The sequence below is a fragment of the Somniosus microcephalus genome, chromosome 10 (genome assembly GCF_052327205.1).
Source record: "Somniosus microcephalus isolate GS21.2 chromosome 10, FLI_Smic_1.0, whole genome shotgun sequence".
In the NCBI taxonomy this organism is placed as follows: Eukaryota; Metazoa; Chordata; class Chondrichthyes; order Squaliformes; family Somniosidae; genus Somniosus; species Somniosus microcephalus.
In genome coordinates this window covers 112,792,626-112,818,576 of record NC_140996.1, presented here as the reverse complement: position 1 = coordinate 112,818,576, position 25,951 = coordinate 112,792,626, and the positions used below count along the sequence as shown (strand labels likewise).

Here is a 25,951-nt window from a genome sequence, read left to right as displayed (position 1 = left end):
AGTAGTTAGATAGGATAATAAAAGGGAAGTACTGCAAAAGTTGGTGGATGCTACTAAACTCACAGCCTAGAATGTGAGGAAAGTCAGAGAGGAAGCAGTAGAGAGACTCTGACCACAATCCTTCAAACATCCTTGGATATGGAAGTTGTGCCAGAAGACTGGAGGACTGATAATGTATCACCTCTATTCAAGAAGGTAGAAGGCGATTAAAGCAGGTAAATGTAACAATTAACCTATCATCAGTAATGGATGAGCTAGAGGCCATAATGCATGATAAAATGAATACCTAGAAAATAAAGGCAGCATAGATTTATAAAAGGAAAGTTGTTTTTGATAAATTTAGTAGCATTTTTTGAGGACGTAATGAGACATATTTAGGACAGAGCAGGATAAACATTCTTTTGTACACGGTGTTGTGAGGTTGTGGAATGTACCTTCAGAGTTGGTGATTGAAGTGGAGACCATATCAACCTTTAAGAATAACAAAAAACAGAAAAATCTAACTCGGCCAATTGCCATCCTATCAGCATTCTCCCAATCATCAGTAATGTGATGGAAAGAGTCATCAACAATAATGTCATCAAGTAACATGTACTCACAATAACTTGCTCACCAATGCCCAGTTCTGGTTCTGTCACAGCCATTCAGCTAAAGATCTCATCACAGGTTTAATCAAGACATGGAGGCAAGAACTGAGTGTCATTGGAGAGCTAGGAGTAGCTGCCCTCAACATCAGGGCAGTATTTGATTATGGCTCCAAGGAGCCCTAGCAAAACTGAGGACAGTGGTGTCAAAGAGAAAAGACTTCAGGGACTGGAGTACCCATCTTCCTTTGTGTCAGGTGTGGTTGGCAGACGTCAGTAATCACAGCTGCAGGACGTCAATCCAGGAGTTCTTCAGGGAAGTGTCCTTTGCTCAACCATCTTCAGCTGTATTATCAGTGACCTTCCGTCTGTCATAAGGCCAGGAGTGGGACAATTCCACAGTGTTCAGCTCCATTCACAACTTCTTTGATAATTAAGCAGCACATCCCAGCCTTTATTGGGACCTGGATAATGTCAAGGCTTGGACTGACAAGTGACAGGTAATATTTGTGCCACACAAGTGCCAGGTAACGATGAACTCGAACAAGAAAAAGCTCAGCTATCTCCCCATGATCTTCAATGGCACCACCATCTCGGAGTCTCCCACCATCAACCTCTTGGCGGGTCACCATTAACAAGAAGCTTAACTGGACCAGTAAATCAATACTATGTCTAATAAGAGCAAGGAAAATGCTGGTACTCTGTATCAAGTGGTTCATCTCCTGACTCCTCGAAGCTTGCCTTTTATCTACAAGACTCAAGTCAGGAGTGTGGTGGAAAACTCACCATTTTCCTTGCTTGACATCATCCAGGACAAAGCAAATTGTTCGATCGGTCTACCTGTCAATGGGCTTGATATCTACTCCTTCCTCCAATGGCACATGTGGCTGCAGTATCTACAGGATGCTCTGCCCAATTCAACAAGGTTACTTAAACAGCACCTCCCTCCCTTCTAACCTCTACCACGAGAAGGACGAGAGCAGCAATGACATGGTAACACCATCCTGACTTGGACATGTATCACCATTCCTTCATCGTTGCTGGATCAATATGGTATTCTCTACCTAATACTATTGAGAGAAGGGCATCACCACAAGGCCTGCAGCACTTCAAGGAGAAGGTCCACAATTGCCTTCTCGGGGCAAATAGGGATGGGCAGTAAATGCAACCTTGCCAGCATTGCCCACATCCCAGAACAATTTTAAAAATGTAAATGATGAAAAAGTGTTTACACTGGTCAGTGAGTTGGTAACTAGAGGTCATAAGTTTAAGATCATCACCAAAAGAACAAAGGACGACATTGGGAGATTTTTTACGCAGAAGTTTATTAGGACATGGAATGCATGACCAGAAACAGTGGTGGAAGCAGAATTCAAAATGGATTTTAAAAGGGAAGTGGATAATTATTTGACACAGAAATATGGGGGGTATGAGAAAAGGGCGAGGAAATCGGTCTAAATGAATATTTCTTTGAGAGAGCTAGTAAATACAGGGAGGTTCTGGATCAGAAACAGGCCAATGTGGAACCTATTTTCAAGAAAGGTGATAAACAAACCTGAAACTACAGACCCATTAGATTTGCAATGGTAATTGGCAAAATAGCAATCAATTACTAGTAAGGAACATGGTTTCAGAAGGAGAAACAGAAAATGCTGGAAATACTCAGCAGGTCAGGCAGCATCTGTGGAGGGAGAACAGAGTTAACGTTTCAGGTCGATGACCCTTCGTCAGAACTGCTGGTTTCAGAAGGGGTAGATTTTGCTTGAGCAACCTTCTTGAAATTTTAGAGTAAGTGACAGCCCCTAATTGGATGTTGGTAAGCCTCATGATGTGTACCTGGAAGTCCTGAAGGCCTTTGATAAAGTTCTACATAAAAGGCTGCTACATTAACTTAAGGTAGAGGGCATCTGAGGTGAAATTTGGAGGTCGTAGCACTTTTACTACTGTTTGGACCTCGAGAATTACGAATTAGCTTAACAATGACAGACAAGGATGTGATCAATAAAATTGGTCTTTTAATCAGACTATAATTCAAAATTCAAGTGTACACAGAAGTACCTTTGGCAATAAATTCAAAGAACTCCCGGCAATAAATATGCCTGCAACTTATCAATTCAAAGTATATAAAAGTGCCCCTTTAATGATTCAAACGTACACAAAAGTACCCCCTTTAACAACATCTAAGCCCATGTCTGCCTTTCATACATAGTCCTTCATTTCTGGGTGATCCGTCAAGGGAAACGAAGTCGAACCATGAACTGGCCAGCTTTCGCATTTCAATCTTCCTCCTGCTCTGTCTTCTGTGCTCGTCTTCTTATCTCTGAAAATTCCTGCCACTGGGTTATAAGGTCTCGTTGATTGTAAATTACTCTCTGCCTCCCTTGGATAGGTCTGCTCCACTCCAAACCTTCCCTGATTGGAGTTCCTTCCGCATGACACATTCCTATTCCTGTGAGATGTATGTTCTTCCCTTCTTGTCCAGGTGGCCTCTCATACAAAGAACATATTGACCACCATTTTGTGTCTTCACAAGCAAAGAACACATGCTGATTTCTTACATTTTGAATCCGTCCGTTATCATCTTACAATTCGTTCACAATTTCGATCTCCACACGGTAGCAGCGGTTTTACTACACTTTTTAGAATCTTACAAGGTTGATGAGGAATTGGTTAAAAGAGAGCAAGCATTGGGTTACTAATTAGGGAAGTATGTGAAAATGATACTTACTGGAGGGCCCAAGCACCCAGTGTCTCTCTGGTTTTTGGTTATTGAATTCTCAAAGCATATTCACATATTTTATGATGCCATCACACACATTATGAAAGTTTATATTTGCATCTGCACGGCTTCAAAAAGGAGCTATTCTTGGTTGGGGCCATTTTTATATATATAAAAAGGTAAGTGGTTTAACAGTTAATGTACGCATGGTCAATGTGATCTCTAGACTGGTTTGTGTTGAGTAAGTCTCGAAGAATGGGCCCCTGACTGGTACTTCCATAATTCCAGGCAGAGGCCGAACATCACTTGCTCTAGTGTATGCCCCACATGTTTTATCCCCCTGTCTTGTGGGGGACTGCACTTGGCTATTGAGGAGAGAGACATCTTGTATTTCAGCTGTAATAAAAACAGAAAATGCTGGAAATACTTAGGTCAGGCAGCATCTGTGGAGAAAGAAACAGAGTTAACATTTCAGGTTGATTATCTTTTGTCAGAACAGGGATATATTTCACCCATGTTTGCTTCTCCAAATGGCAGGGCCAGTAAGTACTAAGCACGGTCACTTGAGATTGTAAAAACTGTCATAGTCCTAATGCATTCTGGACTGTTGTCCCCTTCTGGGTACAGCCTCTCTAGTAGTCCGCTGGTATGGAATGATATTTGTAGAGCTTGTACTAGGTGTATGAAAAAGAAAGATTTTCATTTATATAATGCCTTTCACGACCTCAGGAAGTCTCAAAAAGCTTTACAGCCAATGAAGTACTTTTGGATTATAGTCACTGTAGTAATATAGGAAATGCGGCAGCCAATTTGTGCACAGCAAGGTCCAATAAACAGCAATATGATAATGACCAGATAATCTGTTTAAGTGATGTTAGGTGAGGGGTAAATTTTGGCCAGGAGTAGTCCCCTACTCCCCTTTGAAATAGTGCCATGAAATGTTCCTCCTTATTTTTTTTGGTACGCAGTCCCTTTAAGTGGCTGGCCCATTCAAACTTTTGCACTTGCGTGGTTTCTTCCATATAAAAGCCGGTGAGCGGCCTGCGCGGGACCTCCAGACTGCTGCGCAGCTTAGCGGGAACGTTGGTGCCATTGGATCTTTTATGTCCACCTGAGAGGGCAGATAGAGCTTCGGTTTAATGTCTCATCTGAAAGCTGGCCCCTCTGACAGTGAAGCAGTCCCTCAGTACTGCACTAGTGTGTCAGCCTAGATTCTGTGCTCAAGTCTTTGGAGTGGGACTTGAACCAACGGTCTTCTGACTCGGGCAAGAATGCTACCAACCGAACCACACCTGACACCTGTCTGCAATATGTGATTTTTGAGTTGGCCTTCATAATTTTGCTGCAGCTGGTGTTATTTAGGATTTGACTCTCTACTTTGACATACCTGCTCCCTTAATATTCAGCCTCAGTCTCGTTATCAAGCTTTCCTCAGGCTTTCTGTCCGTTCCTTGCCACGAAAGTAAGCATAATGCAGAGGGTGGAGATGGGTTTGTAGGAGGTTGGAAAGTGGAGTAAAAGTGTGTTTACTCTTTCTGATCTATATACATGACCTGGATTCAGAAACACAATGTAAATTGGTCAAATTGTAGATTATACTAAAGATGGGTGGAGGAGGGGGAAGCGGCATTAGAGCCTGATGAAGTAGCTAAGGAATTACCAAGGACTCGTATTTGCAAGTGGGCAGAAATTCAGTACAGGTAAATACAATGGAAGAGAAAAATGTGGGACATTCTTAATTAATTATGTTCAATTAATTTAGGGAGAGACTGAAAGATCTGGGAGTGATATGACTGCTCTGATCAGATCATATGGGGAGAGAGCGGGAATATGGTATTGAGAGAGAGGATCAACCATGATCATATTGAATGGCAGAGCAGGCTCGAAGGGCCGAATAGCCTACTCCTGCTATTTTTCTATGTTTCTATCCAGTCATTGCGGTGCAGCAATCAATGAAGCAAACAGAATGTTGAGCTCTATTGTCAAATCAGTAAAGTTTTAGCCTGAGGCCTTCGTGGTGAAGCTGTACAGTTCTCTGGTTAGGCCACACCTTAAATAATGTGTTCATTTCTGGACCCTGAGGCACAAGAGAAACATCCAAGCCCTGGAAGTAGTGCTGAAGGTACTTGGGCTGATCCCTAATATCTGAGTTATGAGGAAAAGCTAGAAAAATTAAACTTTTTAGCCTTGAAAGAAAGTGAATGAAAAGGAACCTTGTACAGTCTACTATTTTTAATGAAAAGTCTCAATTTGAATTAACTAAATTCAATTTTTTGAACACAAAAAAGGTAAATGCTGTTGTAAATAAGTTGCTTAATTTGAATTTGTGAAAACAACAACATTGGATTAACAGGAGTGGACCTAGAAATTGGATAAGGCCTGAAAGCTGGTGGGGGCATTGTCCAGTGCTATTCGAAGAGGTGCAGGCAGCACACACAATCCATGCTGCCTGCTTATTTACATGATTGCAGTGCAGATCTCCGCACTAAACCTGCTGCTGATTGGCTTAGCACTCAAATGTGGTGGTGGGGGGGGGGGCTGGCTGCAATATCGGGTGCAGACTAACCAATAAAGTTTGGCCTAGGCACTCTCCACTACTTCAAGGGGAGGTCATTTATTGCAGAAGCACCTCATTGTCAGGTGAGAAAAGCAATGGCGCAACAGCCTAGAGAAAGGGCAAGATGGTTCTCCGATGTCACACTGGAGGTCTTGGTCCTAGAGGTAGAACGTCGACGGGATGTCCTTTACCAGCATGGGGGCACGAGGTCTTCAAAGGTCATCAGCAGAAGGATCCGGGAGGAGATCGCGCAATCTGTCACAGTGACGAGTGTTGTCCCCAGTACCTGGATCCAGTTCTGCAAAAGATTTAATGGCATCACACAGTTGGTCAAGGTGGGTGAAGGCTTCAGCAAATGCTATATCCCACCATCTGCACCACAAGCCCCTCACACTGCTTAATGCACCACACACCCATCACTCATCTACTGACAATCTCTACTAATCATCACTCATACCTCACAATCATAGCTTCACTTCACCCTCGTAGCCACCACTGCTGCAACTCACACCCACATCTCTCACCTTGCACACACTGCCAGCTATTCAACCATGGCAGGTGCATCACCTAAGCACATTGCACTACACTCACTGACACACTTCCCTTTCTCTTGCAGGCCAAGGTGGCACACAACCACTGTGAGCAACAGCAGTTGGGAGGCAGCCAAGCGAGAACTCAGACTCTAACAAACCTGGAGGAATCAGTGTTACAACTTATTGGAGGGGCTGTTACAGAGTTTGTGGCCAGCAGAGAAGTTGAAAGCATTGCTGCTGATGACAGTATGGTCATACCTAATCCTCCTCCTCGCATCCCACTTCTCCCTCCTCCCACAATTTCTTCTCACTTAGAAGCTGCTGATGGTGTATGCATGGATATCTTGCATTCCCCCCACCCTCCTCCCCTCACCACAACCCGACCATTGTGTCTTTCTGCTTTCAGATACCCAAGAACTGCCAGCAGCCCAACCTGTCCATGAACATGAGGAAGACACTGATTGAGGGGAAGAGGAGACACCAGCACTGCATCTTACACTCGCAGACACCACCTCAGAAAATGGCACAGCGTGTACTTGAGGGTAGTATAGAGGCGGGATCTGCATGTGGTGTGTCACCGGGCAGGAGTGGGCTGAAGCTAGGCCGAGGGAAAGGGTAGCTCGGGTGCTAGCTCCCCGGAAGACAAGTTCACACACGAGTTCTGCTGCACAGGACTCCGATGATGACCTCATTGGGGCGGTCTTCAGAAGAAGGGTGATGGGCATGCACACGGAAATGCTAGGTGCAATGGCAAGCCTGCCAGAGAGCCTCTTGTCAGTGTCGAGGAGCATGGAGGAGTCCGGCTCCAACATATCACAGGGTTTTGCGCAGAGCTTGGAACCCATGATTTCCAGGATGGAAATGATGGACCACTCCAGGAGAAACCTTGTGGAACCAAAGATGATGCTGGGTATGATGGGTGATCTCGCAACTTTCATTGCAGCATAGGCAGAAGCAACCCAACGTTTCACTGCTGCAGTGGAAGTGCAGACTCTTCCTCCTCCTCCTCCTTCTGAGCTGGTCCTGGAACCCCTGGCGGCAAGGGGTGCGCCCAATGTTCCCTCTAACCTTTTTTGGTGTCCCTTAACATGACTGCATGTGTGATTTTTGAATTGAAAAGCCTGCTGTGCGGGTTCCTTGGAGAGCTGCGCAGCCATGCAGCTTAAATGGAATGTTGGCTGCGCCTTCATGAGGGGCAAGTTGTGGAGCATGCAGCAGACCACCACGAAATGGAACACCTGCTCCAGCGAGTACTGGAGGGCTCCTCCTGAGCGGTCAAGACAATTGAACTGTTGCTTTAGCACCCCGATGGTCTGCTCGATGACGTTCCTTGTGGCAGCATGGCTGTCATTATGAGTGCTGGCCACAAGTGGTGAGGTTGCAGAGGGGAGTCATCAGCCAAGTGCAGAGCGGATAGCCCTCGTCTCTGAGCAGCCACCCTCAGCTTTGACATGGTGGCTGGAAGATTGCTGGCATAGCGGACTGGTGCAGGATGAAGGCATCATGACTGCTGCCAGGATAGCAGGCATTGACCAGCATGATGCACTGGGCGTGGTCACATAACAACTGCACATTTAAGTGAGTGGTAGTCTTTGCGGTTATGGAACTTCTCAGGATTGATATACGGTGCCCGAAAAGCCACGCTTGTGCAGTTGATGGCGCCCTGCACCATGGGGAAGCCTGCTATCCTGGCAAAACCACATGCACGCTCATTGTCTTCTCTCTGAACAGAGAGAAGCAGAATGAAGTCTCTTCTCCTGGACTAGCCTTTATGACCTCCCGTATGCAGCGATGGATGGCAAACTGGGCGATGTTAGCCATGTCTCCTGCTGCAGACTGGATGGATCCGGTGGCCCAAAAATTGAGGGCCACAATGACCTTGATGGCCATTAGGAGAGCTGACATTAGCCTGCTTTGAGAATGCAGATCTGGTTTCAGAAGGTAGCAGAGTTCTGTGACCAGTTCCTTGGTGAAGCAGAGCCTCCTAATACACTGCTCCTGGTTTAGGTAGGAGAGGTGCTCTCAAGACCATAGGTGGGTAAGGCCTCCTGCCCCTCCTCCTCCTCCCTCTGTGAGCACCTTGTCCTCTTCTTCACTGCCTCCGCGCCATCTGCCTATCATACTCGAGCGCGAGGGGGACTGCAAGTAGAGCCCCCATGACTGAGCAAGTGGTGTGAGCAGGAAGTGGGCGGAAACCAGTCGGTTGCCAATTCTTCATTAAAAGGGGTCTTATTGGCTGGCGCTAAACACCCGAATTTCTAGGCCATAGTGTTATAAAAAAGTTAATCTTGAGTACTCACCAAGTTAAAGCATGAGCCGAGACCCACGACGTGCGTGGATTCTTTAGCGCAGTCAAGACCATCTACGGCCCAAGCACCCAAGGTCCTACTCCACTGCGGGCCAAGAATGGAGAGGTACTCAAGGACAGCGAGGCAGTCAGTGCCCGCTGGAAGGAGCGCTTCGAAGATCTCCTTAACCGAGACTCTGTCTTTGACACGAGTGTCCTCCACTCCATCCCGCAGCATCATGCTACCCGCCACCATCTCAGCACAACCCCTGCTCGGCATGAGGTTGAAAAGGCCATCCAACAACTGAAGAACAGCAAGGCCTCAGGAGCAGATGGAATCCCTGCCGAGGCACTAAAGCATGGTGGAGAAGCACTACTGGCGTGAATTCATGAACTAATTTCTCCTATCTGGAAGGAGGAGAGCATGCCAGGGGATCTCAGACGCCATAATTGTGACCATCTTCAAGAAAGGTGACCAGTCCGATTGCGGTAACTACAGAGTAGTCTCCATGCTGTCTGCCACAGGGAAAGTCATCGCAAGAATCCTCCTCAATCGCATTCTCCCAGAGTCGCAATGCAGATTCCGTCCACTAAGTGGCACAATAGACATGATCTTCACCGCACATCAATTACAAGAGAAATGCAGGGAACAGCACCAACCGCTGTACATGGCCGCCTTTGATCTCACAAAGGCCTTCGACACTGTCAACCGTGAGGGATTATGGAGTGTCCTCCTCAAATTCGGCTGCCCTCAAAAGTTTGTCACCATCCTCCGCCTGCTTCACGATGACATACAAACCGTGATCCTGACCAACTGTTCCCCACAGACCCAATTCACGTACGGACCGGGGTCAAGCAAGGCTGTGTCATCGCACCAATGCTCTTCTCGATCTTCCTTGCTACAATACTCCATCTCGCCCTCAGTAAGCTCCCCGCTGCAGTGGAGCTAATTTCCAAAACAAGTGGGAAACTGTCCAACCTCCGTCGCCTCCAGTCCAGATCCAAGGTCGTCCCATCCTCTGTTGTCGAATTACAGTATGCAGATGACGCTTGCGTCTGCGCTCACTTGGAGGTCGAACTCCAGATCACCGTCAACACCTTCACCGAAGCATATGACAGCATGGGCCTTACACTAAACATCTGTAAGACAAAGGTCCTCTACCAACCTGCCCCCGCCACACAGTACTGCCCCCCAATTATCAAAATCCATGACAAGGCCTTTGACAACGTGGACCACTTTCCATACCTCGGGAGCCTACTGTCAACAAGGGCAGACGTCGACGACGAAGTCCAACACCGCCTTCAGTGTGCCAGTGCAGCCTTCGGTCGCCTGAAGAAGAGAGTGTTTGAAGATCAGGACCTCAAACCCGGCACTAAGCTCATGGTCTACAGAGCAGTAGTGATACCCGCCCTGCTGTATACCTCGGAGACATGGGCCATGTACAGCAGGCACCTCCAAGCACTGGAGAGGTACCACTAATGCTGCCTCCGCAAGATCCTGCAAATCCATTGACAGGATAGGCACACCAACGTCTGTGTTCTCGCTCAGGCCAACATCCCCAGCATCGAAGCTTTGACCACGCTTGATCAGCTTTGATGGACGGGTCACATCGTCCGCATGCCCGATACGATACTCCCAAAACAAGCGCTCTACTCGGAGTTCCGACACGGCAAGAGAGCCCCAAGTGGGCAGAGGAAACGCTTCAAGGACACCCTCAAAGCCTCCTTGGGGAAAAAGTGCAACATCCCCACTGACACCTGGGAATCCCTGGCCCAAGACCGCACAAAGTAGAGGAGAAGCATCCGGGAAGGCGCCGAACACCTCGAGTCTCTTCGCCAGGAGCAAGCGCAAGGAGTGCACGTCAACCCAAGCACCCCACCTACCCGCCCCTTCAACCACCATCTGTCCCACCTGTGACAGAGACTGTAGGTCCTGCATTGGACTCATCAGTCACCTGAGAACTCATTTTTAATGTGGAAGCAAGTCATCCTCTGTTCCGAGAGATTGCTTAAGAAGAAGAAGAAAGCATGAGTAAATGGGTATTGACGCAAGCTACTAAAAGTTAAGTTTAAGATTGATCAGGAAGCAGTTCTTCACAAAGTGTGATTAATACCTGGAATTACCTTCTGGATAAGGTAAAGGGGGCAAAAATACTGGCATCATTTGAGATAGTTAGATGCTGTGATGGAATCGTTGGTTTCTATGGAAGTGTAGCGGAGAGGGAAGGGCAAAAGCTGGCAGCAGTGCTTTGAGGTGGGGCAGAATTGACTGCGGGGGGAGTGGGGATAAAGAGTTTCTAGCATTAATAGAGAGGGGGACTGAAGAGTGCCAGCTTGACTGGGGCTGGAAGGGGGAAAAGAGTGCTGCTTAAATTGGGGGAAGAAGGGTCGCAACTTGCATAAAGGATTGGGAGAACGAGAGTGCTAGGTTGAAGTAGGGATAGAAAATAAGTATCGGTGTGTAATGGTTTGGAAGGGGAGAAGAAGAAATGAGTGAGTTGAGGAACAGTATCTCTGTGATTGGGTCTGAAGGCAGTCAAGTGCCTCTATGAATTGGGAGTGTGACTGCTGAACTAATTCTGGGGAAAATCCCAATGTCACTTTTTTTAGATTGAAAATATATTGGCCTAGAAATTGCGGTTGGAGGCATACCTCCAGAGTATGCCTCCGACTCGTGAAACAATTCCGAAAGTACCTCCCTGCACCTAGGTTGCGAAGAGTTGTGGTCTTAGGCTTCGAGGTGGACGGCAGCATAATGACCCACGGAATCCAGGGACGCAGGCGGTTTGGAAGCGTACCTGGGATCACGTGGGCCCGGTCCTCGAACGACAAAGAAGAATTCCATTGCAATCATTTACGAAGGGAATCCCCTAATGATATGCAAAGTTATACAATTAATAGAATTGTAATTTTATTTATAAGTTCCTTCATTCCACCAAACTCAATAAAAATTTAATTGTTTGATAATTTCTCATCATTAAAACTGTAACCTGGGCCAATATTTGCAAAAACTCATTTACTAAAGTGTATGTGCATTATTTTGGATATGTAAATGGTTAATTTAAGGCTTAGATACCCCCTCAACCGTAAGACTTACATGGGCAATTGCTGGGCAAATAGCCCAATTCTGCACCAGCAATACTCAGTTTTCAGGCGGTTTGGATGATCTGGCAAGGCATATGCAGGCGCATACAGCAATCCATGACTTGCGAGGCATTTCAAAGGGAATACTATGACTGAGTTCGCTATCGCAGACACTGCAATTTCAGGGCCATTAATTGTGAAATATGAAATATTAAAGTTAACCATAATACCTAATTTTTTACTTACAAATTTTCTGAGGGAATATGCCCCCAGACCCACCCCTGAAATGCACTACCAGTTTTATACCTTCAACATTTGGATTTTTCCCTTCAGACTTTTGCGTAGTTCTCTTTTTTTTCCACTATAAGTGAAAGAATATTGTGTATACCTACAGCTTTAGCTAAGTTGTAAAGTTTGTTTTAATTTTTGTGTCTGAGGATGGCTGTAATAACCTCCTTTACAGTCTACTCTTAATGCAAAGTTTTTTTGCACTACAAAGAATGTGAATTGTACAATAAGTTGAATTTAGCAATGTAAATAACAGAGAATTTAGTGAATAAAAAATAATTTGAACTAAGTGACAAATTAAAAGGAGTAGGCTGTATTTCCAAAATTTTGTAGGGCTATTTGCCTTGAGTACTTGTCAACTAATGCCAGATTAAAAGCACTATACTTTAGCCTTTAAACCTGCCTCCTTGGATTCTCATAGGCCTACTGCAATCTGGTCTTTATATCAAACCAAAGAGTAAATCCTTCATCAAACCAGGGATTAACTGGCAGCTTTCTTCACCTTTCTCTTATGGGAACTTGTACCCAGAGTTTCTTGAGTACTGTATGGTTGGGGGGTGGGGGGAAGTGAAGCGATGCAATATTCCAACCTCCTGCCTACTTGTGGGTCAAGAATGCAATGGTCCCAAAACCCCTCAAAAAGGCAGAGAAATAGTAGACTTTGAGGGGGTCAAAAAAAGGATATACTAAGAGGTCAAAAGTGCCAAAAAGATGACTCAGAATGGCAGAACAAAATATGAAGGCTGTGCAGTGAGGCCATGGAGGAACTTGAAGGCGAAGTCAAAGATCTTGAAATTGATTTGCCAATGGAGTTCGGTGAGGACCAGCATAAGGAAGTGTGAGGCTTTAAATGGGTAAAGATGCAGTTTTCTTTTGGATGAATTGCAGTATGTGGTAGTTGGAAGTGGAAAGGTTGGAGTGGAGAGCCTCAAGGTGGTAATAGCTTGGATTGAAATCTCTGACAGTGGGGGAGAGGTAGGGGAATATGTGGGCAACATTGCAAAGTTTTGAAGAAGGTGGTCTTTGTGACAGAAGGATGTGGAGGAGGAAACTTGGCAGCACATAAGGTTCTATAGTACCTGGTTTAATCTGAGGTTGCATTTAGTGAGCTGGAGGAGAGGGTTTATGGGATTAAAGGCAGAGGTACATAGGAGCTGACGAGCTGAAAAGAATGACTTCAGTTTTGTCTACACTAAGTTGGAGGAAGTTTTGACTATCCAAGATTTAATTTCAGGTCAATTAACAGTCATGGAATCAAGACAAGAGGTGGAAAGATAAAGTTGGGTATCTTCAACAGACATATAAAACTTGCAAAATATGTGGATGACAGACTGCACAGGGAGCCCTGGCATACAGATGGACTCCATGCGGGCATCGGAAAAAACCCCATTAGAGGACATGAAGTATCATTGTTAAAATAGAACCAGAGCAGTGCCGTAAAGGTTGACTGACGAGAAGAGGTATTGGAGGAGGGTAGAATGATTAACACTGCCAAAGGCAGCAGAGAGGTTGAGAATTATGAGGAGGGACAGTGAGCTATGGTCAGAAACTGGAAGCCAGTTGTCACTTTGATGAGAGCAGTGTCTGTGCTATGAAGGAAGCAGGAAATAGACTGGGAGCTCAAATGGAGAGGTGGTTGTATTACTGAAAAGTAATGATGTGTTCCAGAACTTTGTAGAGGAAGGGAGGATTTAAGATGAGATGGAAATTGAGGGATTTAAGGTAATGACATCTGTTTTGAAGGAGGTAGGGACAGTATTGTGGATAGTAGTGAGCTTTTAACACCAAAAAGAAGGTGCTGAGGAGAAGTTGGGTGGCCAGGTAATGAAAAGGTCCATGAAGCAAGTAGTGGTCTTTGTAGACAAGATGAGTTTGGTGAGGGCAGGGGAAAATGGAGGAAAATCTATGGAATGAATGGATTGAAAGGATAGTTTAGAAGAGGGGAAGGAGCAAGGAATCAGTCAAGAGGGTATATGGAAAGGCAGAAGTGCTATTGCAGATTTTGAGAAATGTTCAATTTTTTTTATTCGTTCCTGGGATATGAGCATCGCTGGCACGGCCAGCATTTATTGCCCATCTGTAATTGCCCTTGAGAAGGCGGTGGTGAGCCACCTTCTTGAACCGCTGCAGTCTTTGTGGTGAAGGTACTCCCACAGTGTTGTTGAGGAGGGAGAGAGTTTTAGGATTTTGACCCAGCGATGATGAAGGCGTGGCGGTATATTTCCAAGTCGTGATGGTGTGTAACTTGGAGGGGAACTTGCAGGTGATGGTGTTCCCATGTGCTTGCTGCTCTTGTCCTTTATAGGTGGTAGAGGTCGTGGGTTTGGGAGGTGCTGCAGTGCATCATGTAGCTGGTACACTGCAGTCACGGTATGCCGGTGGTGGAGGGAGTAAATGTTTAAGGTGGTGAATGGGGTGCCAATCAAGCGGGAAGCTTTGTCCTGGATGGTGTCGAGCTTAATGAATGTTGTTGGAGCTGCACTCATCCAGGCAAGTGGAGAGTATTCCATCACACTCCTGACTTGTACATTGTAGATGATGAAAAGGCTTTGGGGAGTTAGGAAGTGAGACACTCACTGCAGAATACCCAGCCTCTGACCCGCTCTTGTTGCCACAGTATTTATGTGGTTGGCTCAGTTAAGTTTCTGGTCAATGGTGACCCCCAGGATGTTGATGGTGGGGGATTTGGCAATGGTAATGCCATTGAAGGTCAAGGGGTGGTGGTTAGACTCTCTCTTGTTGGAAATAGTCATTGCCTGGCACTTGGGTGGCGTGAACCTTACTTGCCACTTACCAACCCAAGCCTGAATATTGTCCAGGTCTTGCTGTATGCGAGCATAGACTGCTTCATTATCTGGGGAGTTGCAAATGGAACTGAACACTGCAATCATCAGCGAACATCTCCACTCCTGACCTTATGGTGGAGGGAAGGTCATTGATGAAGCAGCTGAAGATGGTTGGGCCTAGGACACTGACCTGAAGAACTCCTGCAGTGATGTCCTGGGGCTGAGATGATAAACCTCCAACAAACACAAGCACCTTCCTTTGTGCTAGGTATGACGCCAGCCAGTGGAGAGTTTCCCCCCTGATTCCCATTGACTTCAATTTTACTAGGGCTCCTTGATGCCACACTCGGCCAAATGCTGCCTTGATGTCAAGGGCAGTCACTTTTGCCTCACTGCACAAGTGGTGACAATGAGAGAATAGCTTCAGATTAGAAAAATGATATCCAAAGAGAAAGCCAAGGAGGAATATTGGCATACATATTTGAAAAAATAGTGAAAGGCAGAAGAGTGAAAGTTAACATCTGGGATAGGTTATTGTACGTCCTGAGGGAAAACCTAAGATTAAAGAATGTTCAGATTTATTTGTGTAAGCATTTGAATAAAACAATTAGAACCCAGTGTGAGAGTGGTATAAATTGCTTCGGCTATAGCAGCATAGAAACATAGAAGATAGGAGCAGGAGTAGGCCATTCGGCCCTTCGAGCCTGCTCCGCCATTCAACGAGATCATGGCTGATCATCCAAACCCTAGCACCCGGTCCCTACACCGACAGCCATCCCACCCAAGCCCTATCCCCGTAACCCCCCTAACACTAAGGGTCAATTTTTTTATCATGGCCAATCAACCTAACCCACACATTTTTGGACTGTGGGAGAAAACCCACGCAAACACGGGGAGAATGTGCAAACTCCACACAGACAGTCACCCGAGGCCGGATTTGAACCCGGGTCCCTGGCGCTGTGAGGCAACAGTGCTAACCACTATGCCACCGTGCAAAACAGCTCAATTAGTTCCAATGGAAACAATAAACTCTCAAGTATTGAAAATTCCAGGCACAGTATGAAGCTAGTAATTGTTCATAGTGCTTGTAGATAAGCAACGGTAAAGCTAAATTTTTAAAAGCTAGATGAATTTCAGATAAAGTTCTCTTTTTAGTAGTTAGATTTAAAAAAAAACTATTTCATTGCATTTTTGCTGCTGTTGAAGTATACTGAAGTCTCACATGGAACCCAACAAGATTGGGTAAAATATATCAGTCATGCAATGAGGACGTCTGTGCTGTGTTTGGGATTGAGATATTTTTGTTTGCTCTCTTTTTAAATTGAATGAAGTAATTGAGAGAGACGGTGTGAAAAGTATAATTTCCATTTCTCATCTACATGTTGTCCCTCAGCAACACCATCAGAAAACATAATGTCAGGTTCCACATGCACGCAGACTACACCCAGCTCTACGTCACCACCACCTCTCTCAACCCCTCCACTGTCTTTAAATTGTCAGGCTGCTTATCCGACATCCAGTACTAGATGAGCAGAAATGTCCTCCAACTATATATTAGGAAAACCGAAGCCATTGTCTTTGGACCCCACCACAAACTTCGTTCCCTAGCCACTGTTTCTATTGCTCTCCCTGGCAACTGTCTGAGCCTGAATTAAACTGTTCGCAACCTTGGTGTTGTATTTGAACCCGAGATAAGCTTCTGACCACATATCCGCGCCATCATTAAGACCGCCTACTACCACCTCTATAATATTGTCCGGCTCCACCCCTGACTCGGCTCATCGGCTGTTGAAACCCTCATCCATGCCTTTGTTACCTCTAGACTTGACTATCCCAATGCACTCCTGGCCGGCCTCCCATCTTCCATTCTCCATAAACTTAAGCTCATCCAAAACTCGGCTGCCTGTATCCTAACTCGCACCAAGTCCTGTTGGCTGATCACTCCTGTGCTCTCTGACCTACATTGACTCCTGGTTGAACAACGCCTCGATTATAAAATTGTCATCCTTGTTTTCAAATCCCTCCATGGCCTTGTCCGTCCCTATCTCTGTAACCTCCAGTCCTACAACCCTCCAAACTATTTGTGCTCCTCCAATTTTAGCCTCTTGAGCATCCCTGATTTTAATCGCTCCATCATTGGCGGCTGTGCCTTCAACTGCCAAGGCCCTTCGCTCTGGAATTCCCTCCCTAAACCTCCGCCTCTCTCTCCTCCTTTAAGACGCTCTCTTAAAAACCTATCTCTGCCCTAATATCACCTTATGTTTGATAACGCTCCTGTGAAGCGGCTTGGGATGTTTTACTTTGTTGAAGACGCTATAAAAATGCAAGTTGTTTTTGTTGTTGGAACACAACGATTCCCTCAGTTAACACTACTTTTGTAAAAACATTACTTTGTAGATTACATTGGATTTTCCAATAGGGTCTGCCTGATTATGTCTGTAAATAGGACAATCTCCCATGGGTGGGAAAGCTGGTGGTGGAAACGTCAGCTCAAACAGTTGGGAGCTTAACTGAAGCATTAATTTGGGTGCAGGGTGTCCTGCACGCCACTTCTCAAATGTTCAGTTTCGCAGGTGTCCTTTTCAAATGATGCTTTTCTGAATTTGGCTTCAAGGGTTGCTAGGGAAAACAGCTGTATTTGATTTAAATGACATAGTAAGTAAGGGCAAAGAGAGTATGAGAATAGATTGGCAACTAACATAAAAGGGAATCCAAAAGTCTTCTATAGGCATATAAGTAGTAAATGGGTAGTAAAAGGAGGGGTGGAGCCGATTAGGGACCAAAATGGAGACCTACGCATGGAGGCAGAGGGCATGGCTAAGGTACTAAATGAGTACTTTGCATCTGTCTTTACAGAGGAAGAAGATGCTGCCAAAGTCAAAGTGAAAGAGGTGGTAGTTGAGATACTGGATGGGATAAAAATTGAAAAGAGGAAGCACTGGAAAGGCTGGCTGTACTTAAAAGTAGATAAGTCACCAGGTCCGGATGGGATGCATCCTAGGATGCTGAGGGAAGTAAAGGTGGAAATTGCAGAGGTACTGGCCATAATCTTCCAATCCTCCTTGGACACGGGGGTGGTGCCAGAGGACTGGAGAATTGCAAATGTTACACCCTTGTTCAAAAAGGGTGTAAGGATAAACCCAGCAACTACAGGCCAGTCAGTTTAACCTCGGTAGTGGGGAAGCTTTAAGAAATGATAATCCGGGACAAAATTAACAGTCACTTGGACAAGTCTGGATTAATTAAGGAAAACCAGCACGGATTTGTTAAAGGCAAATCGTGTTTAACCAACTTGATTGAGTTTTTTGATGAGGTAACAGGGTTGATGAGGGTAATGCGGTTGATGTGGTGTACATGGACTTCCAAGAGGCATTTGATAAAGTGCCACATAATAGGCTTGCCAGCAAAGTTGAAGCCCATGGAATAAAAGGGACAGCGGCAGCATGGATGCAGAATTGCCTAAGTGACAGGAAACAGAGTAGTGGTGAACGGTTGTTTATCGGACTGGAGGCAGGTACACAGTGGGGTTCCCCAGGGGTCGGTACTAGGACCACTGCTTTTCTTGATATATATTAATGACTTGGACTTGGGTGTACAGGGCACAATTTCAAAAGTTGCAGATGACACAAAACTTGGAAGTATAGTGAACAGTGAGGAGGATAGTGATAGATTTCAAGAGGACATAGACAGGCTGGTGGAATAGGCAGACACGTGACAGATGAAATTTAATGCAAAAAAGTGCAAAGTGATGCATTTTGGTAGGAAGAACGAGGAGAAGCAATATAAACTAAAGGGTACAATTCTAAAGGGGGAGCAGGAACAGAGAGTCCTGGGAGTATATGTGCACAAATCGTTGAAGGTGGCAGGGCAGGTTGAGAAAATGGTTAAAAAAGCATACGGGATCCTGGGCTTCATAAACAGAGGCATAGAGTGCAAAAGCAAGGAAGTTATGATGAATCTTTATAAAACACTGGTTCGGCCTGAACGGGAGTATTGTGTCCAATTCTGGGCACCGCACTTTAGGAAGGATGTGAAGGCCTTGGAGAAGAAGGTGCAGAAAAGATTTACAAGAATGGTTCCAGGGATGAGGGACTTCAGTTACGTGGATAGACTGGAGAAGCTGGGGTTGTTCTCCTTTAGAGCAGGGAAGGTTGAGAGGAGATTTGATGGATGTGTCAGAATCATGAGGGGTCTTGACAGAGTAGATAGAAGCTGTTCCCATTGGCGGAAGGGTCAAGAACCAGAGGACACAGATTTAAGGTGATTGGCAGAATAACCAAAGGTGACATGAGGAAAAACTTTTTTACGCAGCAAGTGGTTATGATCTGGAATGCACTGCCTGAGAGGGTGGTGGAGGCAGATTCAATCGTGGCTTTCAAAAGGGAATTGGATAAGTACCTGAAGGAAAAAAAATTGCAGGGCTACGGGAAAAGGGTGGGGGAGTGGGACTAGCTGAAGTGCTCTTGCAGAGAGCCGGCATGGGCTCAACGGGCTGAATGGCCTCTTTTGGTGCTGTAACCATTCTATGATTCTATTCTAATTGATTCTGCAGTTTTAAAGTTTTTTAACCATTTTTTCTCGAGTTCTAATTAGCCTTTTGTGCTAATTCATTTTTTTTTGTGTCCTGCACCACTACTGGCACAAATGATAATCCCCCTGTATGAGGTTTGTGGAAGGAGGGCTAATGGAGGATTGCCAGGCAGGTCAGGCTGCATGAGAGTTGCTCTGTGCCACACCATCAGTACTCTCACGACCTGGACCTGCAGGTAGACGTGAACATACCCTTTGGCTGACAGTTTGTACTTTCCCGCATTACAACGGTGACTGCACTTCAAAAGTACTTAATTCACTGTAAAGTGCTTTGGAACACCCTGAGGTCCTGAAAGGTGCCATATAAATGCAAGTGTTTTCTTTTGAGAAGGTTCCTATTCCCATAAGCCTTGGTCTGCAGGCTTGCTGGTACCATGAAGATATATGAATTATGAATGTTTGATTAACTAATGTTTGGCCACACTCACATCCATATCTGCAGGCCCTGGCGCACCTGCTTGGCAGCAGCCATGGGCAACTATTCTTACAGGGTCCGACCATCATAAAATCAGGTGCAGAGCTGTGCCATTTGTTGCAAGGACACCTGCAGCAACCATGAAGCACAGGACTGATATACGCAGCGACAGTATTGGTCAGCTGCAACCGGAAACTTGGCTCCACTTCCTTGCAGGCTCGCTACAATGCTGACCTATAGAAATGATGCTGTGGAGTGTTTCAGTGAGCGATTGTCCTCACGACCACCATTTGCAGTACCACCTCCACTTCAGCATCCATCAAACAGGGCACAGGTACTGGGTTACTCTGTCACTTGCCTGCAGACTCATGCCTGCCCCTTCATTTTTGCCGGTCACCCTCTTCTCCTGTAAGCCTTGGCAAGGGTTAAAATGCCCTATAAGTCTTTCATAAAGCTTTAAATTAACTTTTCATTCCAATTATTAATGTGCTCCCTGTACATGTCCAAATCTGTACCTGAAACTATGTATAATTAAGAAAATTGGGAGAAAATAGTACATTTCCATTCAAGCCTACAAAGCACCTGTTTCAAACAATTGGGTGTAATTGGAAAATACAGGGTTGTACATCTTGGCTTGAAGAAACTTGTTGAATATCTTAGCCAAGTATATCAGAAGAGATTTTGACATAAGTGGATTTTACTAATTTAAGACTGGTTCGCTGTTATTTCTGTATTTATTCTTGACTCCCACTCCTGGTAGAAATATAAAAACACAGCTGGAAACGGAATTGGATGAAGAACGACAAAGATTATTGGAGGAACAAAAAATAAACCGAGCCAAAGCTCGTAAACTTACTTTGCAGACAATCCGAAGACGAAAGTAAGTACAGTACATTAGAATCAGCAACTGCAAGATGAATGAAGTTTGATCCTCAGAAAAAGCTCTTTGAGGTTTCTCTTTTTCAGATAATAGCATTTGTTGTGTTTTTGATCTTGTTTTCCAATTCCCCCCCACTCATGTATTCAGTACTATCCTCTGCAATGTTCCCCTAATTTTTTTTGGGTGCCGTCCCCGTTAACAGGCTGTGCGACATGTGCAAAATTTAACATTGGAAAAGCCGGTCCAAGGCTGCATGGGACCGGCAGACCGCACGGCTTAGAGGGAACGTTGATCCCTTGGCCAATATGGCATGGACAGAAGGCCTTGTACTTCTCTAAAGCACCCCTACCTAGATTTCTTGTATCAATTCTCCAAAAGCTTCAAGTTCTCCAAAATGCCATACCCCACATCCTCATCTGCATTAGGTCTCACTCTTATCGCCACTTGTCTTCTCCAAGCTCCACTCGCCCCTGATGCCCCAGCATATCAATTTGAAAATTCGGCTTGTCTCATCAATCTTGGCAATCTTCTGCCTTAAGTTGCTGTATGCACCTTCAACTCCTTTTTCAATGGATTTCTTCCCTTGCTCTTACTGCTCCATTATTGGCAGATACTCCGTTTACTGCTGTGCTCCTGTCCTCCAGAACTCTTTACCCATTACCTTGTGGCTTGTCACATTCCTCCCTGCTTTCAAAAATCTCAAAACTCTTCTCTTTGACTATCCCTTTGGTTCTCTATCCTAATTTCTCCGATTGCTTTCCTCTTTCCCCATGCTTGGTGTCTATCTAGTCCGTTTCCTCAGTGTGAAGTACTGAGAGATGTCTTCCTGCACATGAGGAGTGCTATGTTAATGCAAGTTGTTTTATTCTACCTATTTTTCTCGTTATTGTCCTTTTTGAGGGCACTTGAAGCAGCTCCCTAATGGTATGACCAAGATTGGGAAATTACAGAAGTAAATCTGCATCCTAATGCTCCTTATTACCTGATCGTTAAACTGGAAAGCAGTTTCACTAACATAAGAATTAGGAACAGGAGTAGACCATATGGCCCCTCGAACCTGTTCCACTATTCAATAAGATCATGGCTGATCATCAACCTCCTCTCCACTTTCCTGCCCGATCCCCATATCCCTTGATTCCTTTAGAGTCCAAAAATCTATCGATCTCAGCCTTGAATATACTCATGACTGAGCATCCACAGCCCTCTGGGGTAGAGAATTCCAAAGATTCACAACCCTCTGAGTGAAGATAATTCTCCTCATCTCAGTCTTAAATGGCCGACCCCTTATCCTGAGACTACGCCCCCTAGTTCTAGACTCTCCAGCTAGGGAAACAGCCTCTCAGCATCTACCCTGTCAAGCCCTCTCAGAATCTTATATGTTTCAATGAGGTCACCTCTCATTCTCCTAAACTCCAGAGTATAGGCCCATTCTACTCAATCTCTCCTCATAGGACAGCCCTCTCATCCCAGGAATCCATCTAGTGAACCTTTGTTGCACCCCCTCCCCTATAAGGCAAATATATCCTTCCTTAGGTATGGAGTCTAAAACTGTGCACAGTACTCCAGGTGTGGTCTCATCATAGCCCTGTACAATTGCAGCAAGACTTACTGTTGGCCTTTATTGCAATGGAGTTGGAGTACAACATACCATTTGCCTTCCTAATTGCTTGCTGTACCTGCAGGTTAACTTTCTGTGTTTCATGTACAAGGAGACCCAAAACCCTCTGAACACCAACATTTGAAAGTTTCTCACCATTTAAGAAATTCTGCTTTTCTATTCTTCCTACCAAAGTGAATAACCTCACATTTCCCCACATTATACTCCATCTGCCATCTTCTTGCCCACTCACTTAACCTGTCTATCTTTGCAGACTAGACTCTTTGTGTCTTCCTCGTAGCTTACTTTCCCACCTAGCTTTGTATTGTTAGCAAACTTGAATATATTACACTTGGTCCCTTCATCTAAATCATTAACATAGTTTGTAAATAGCTGAGGCCCCAGCACTGATCCTTGTGGCACCCCACTAGTAACAGTCTGCCAACCTGAAAATGACCTGTTTATTCCTACTGTTTTCAATCCTTTAACCAATCCTCTATCCATGCTAAAAAAAAATTCCCCCCAGCCCCATCAGCCCTTATTTTGTGCAACAACCTTTCTTGTGGCACCTTATTTGAATGCCTTTTGAAAATCCAAATATACGGCAGCCACTGGTTCCTCTTTATCTGCCCTGCTAGTTACATCTTAAAAAAAAACTCAATAGATTTGCCAAACACGATTTCCCTTTCATAAAACCATGTTGACTCTGTCTAATCATATTAGGAGTTTTTAAGTGCCTTGTTACCACTTCCAAAATATTGCTAAAACCTCAGTGCTGTAATAAGACTCTCAAAGTTTACCATAAGTGTCCAGTGCTTGTCCATTATCTAAGGCAATGCGATAGCCATCTTTGAATGTCTGGATTGCACTGAATGAGGCTGTATATGACAATAAAGAGATAAAGATCTTAGACACCCAAGTGTGAAGTAAAGCAATATTGAATGCTCCAGCATGATGCAGCTTTCATGAAAGGTGCTCAATGTTCCTTAATATCATGAGTAAGAAATAGTAATAGCTTGCATTTGGAAAGCAGGCATGTACTCATACGCAGTGCCTTAACAAACCAAATTGTTGTTTTGCAATCTTTCTATTAGAGGTAATAGCAGTTGATAACATTTTGCCAGCCTAGTGATTATTTCAGCGTGAGATGAAGCCGACTGCAAAATAATCATTGGTGTTGTATGGATTGCTGGAATTATTTATTACTATTAAATCTGTAAACTGATCACAAAAATAATGGTAAACAGATGCCAAAAACACACACAACAAAAACCAGCATTGGGAGCAAAGAGTGATTGTGGAATCATTAGAATTCCAAATCACTATCCTGAGTAATTTTATATGACCGGTTTTATAACACTGATAATGGAAGGATTCTAATAATGCACTCCATTAGATAAAACTTGCTTCATTTCACTTCTCTGCTATGTCCTTCAAAATCCTCTTGGCTGGAAGGGGTTTAAAAATGAAAGATAAGCATGTCACAAAGCTAGTTTATGTTTCTTGCTTTGTAACTGCACATTAAAATTAAAATGAAATAAATTTGAAGTTCAGGTAGTGGGTTCATGCCTTATTGGTAATAATTACTGAGTTTGGAATTGGATTGGGTAGATTTAAGGTTACAATGTTTACAGGAACACTATAATCAATAAATGTAATCCTAATTTTGATCCTTCACGTATTCAAGCAATCACTCTTTCATATAATAGCAAAATACTGCGGATGCTGGAAATCTGAAATAACAGAAAATGCTGGAAACACTCAGCAGGCCAGGCAGCATCTGTGGAGATTAACTCTGTTTCTCTCTCCACGGATGCTGCCTGGCCTGCTGAGTGTTTCCAGCATTTTCTGTTATTTCAGTCACTCTTTCATTGCTGGTTCTTCAATTTCTATTGTTACCAAAATGTTGTTATGGTACTCAAATGGTTAAACACTTGTGTAAATGAGTATCAACTATACATTTACAGTAAAGGCACAGGAAAGAAAATGCATGATATAATGTTTGTGGCACAAATGTTAAGTGATTAATAATGAGACATGTCTGGGCAGGTACTTGATCCACAAGGAATGTAGGACCATACTATACAAGCAAATAACAAACAGAGAATATGTGTTGTAGTAACAGGATTATGAATAATATCCTTTTTGATATTGGCCCATAATTTGCTGTCAAAGAAACAGCGAGGCTAATGGCACATGCTGTTATTTATGCACGAATGCTACAGCAACTTCAGGTGAGGGCAGATGCGAGGTTAAACACAGATATCTTAAAATTATTGTCCCAGACGTGCCGCTCCGCCGTTAACTTCGTGAAAACGGCATCTTCTTGTCTGCCTCACCATTGAAATGCATTGAATGACATGAAGTTGCTGTATTTGCATGGTAGATACAAACCAAACTCGCCACAAAATGTTAAGTCATTTCAAGTTAAAATACCCTTTTAATGTGAGAAGTGTTAATTGCCACAAGTCAACCTCTGGCACTGAAAATTAACCATTGCAAGTGTGGAGTCTCATTCCTTCAGGTTTTAATTGTTGTTGGAAATTTTAAAAAGGTAAAATTTTAAGGGGCAAAATTTGGTTGATTTGCGCCTCCCATTAGTACGCTAAGGGGGTGCAAAGCAACTAGTGGCCGGATGTGGCACCGCTAACTCCTCCCACAAAATTCAGAAGGAGGTTAGTGGCGACGGTAACCGGTAGCGGCCCACGGCGCTGCGCCTCCAGCGATGACATCATCGCCATGCACAGCGCCCAGCTCTCGTCCCAGCTGCGAACTTCGGTAGCGCCCCCTTATCGCCGGACGCTATGTCCGATAGGGGCAGGGGGGTGTACATGTGGCCGGGGCAGCGATATTTAAAGGGGAGGTGCCGGTGGCCATTTTTGTTGCTGGCTGCCTGCCACACCTGCCCCCTTTGCTGTTTCCGGCCTCCTATGCAGCCCCCCCCCGCGGGATGCCAGCCACGCTACATAAGCCCGGCCCTCCTCTTGAGTGCCGGGCTCTTTTGCCAGGACCTTGATCCCTGGTGGCCCAGTTGGGCCCTGGGTCATGCTGCGCAAGGCCTCTCCCCTTTAATAAGGGAAGGACAGCCTGCAGTACCACGGCACATAGCGCTGCGATATTCAATGGTTGTGCCCGAAGAGGGAGAGGGAGCACTTCCAGTAGCGCTCCGCCTCCCTCTTGGGGCGCTGCCAGTGAATTTCAGGCACAAGGGTGCTAACTTTTTTGGGGCGCTAAAAGTAGCTAAATTAGCGCCCCAAAGGGGGCGCGACCGAATTTTTCCTCCTAAATGTTTACATTTTTTTCCTACTTTTTCTTTTTGTCTTTTTTTTCTCTCTCTTAATCCAGTCTTTCTTTCCCCCTCATTTCTCTTTCTGTACCTGATTTGACATTGAATTCATCCATTCTAACTTGCATTTCCTTCTCAGTCCTTGCAATGTTAATTTCACAGTCCTTCAATCTGTTTGCTACACAGCTACTTGCCCTGTTCACACAGGTCCCAGTTGCCCTGTTTCCTTCGCTGCCCCGTTACTGGCTCGCACTTTCAGCAACTTGCCATGCAGAAATTTTTAAAACCTAAACGTGCAAGGCAAGTACAGTAGCAAAGTGGTTGTTACTGGACTAGTAATCCAGA

The 25,951-nt window shown here is 44.8% G+C and overlaps 1 protein-coding gene across 9 annotated transcripts in view; it reads left to right on the top strand.

Annotated features, from left to right (window-relative positions):
- The window catches only part of cep126 (centrosomal protein 126), a 279,549-nt gene that overhangs the window by 8,539 nt on the left and 245,059 nt on the right, over positions 1 to 25,951 (top strand). For all 9 annotated transcript variants that reach the window (XR_015079720.1, XM_085998712.1, XM_085998714.1 and 6 more), the window contains exon 2: positions 20,604 to 20,723. Coding sequence is in view for 8 of the 9 variants with exons in the window: in XM_085998712.1 (XP_085854838.1) it covers positions 20,604 to 20,723 (120 nt within the window). In the remaining variant the exon portion in view is untranslated. The remainder of the gene's footprint in view (positions 1 to 20,603; positions 20,724 to 25,951) is intronic.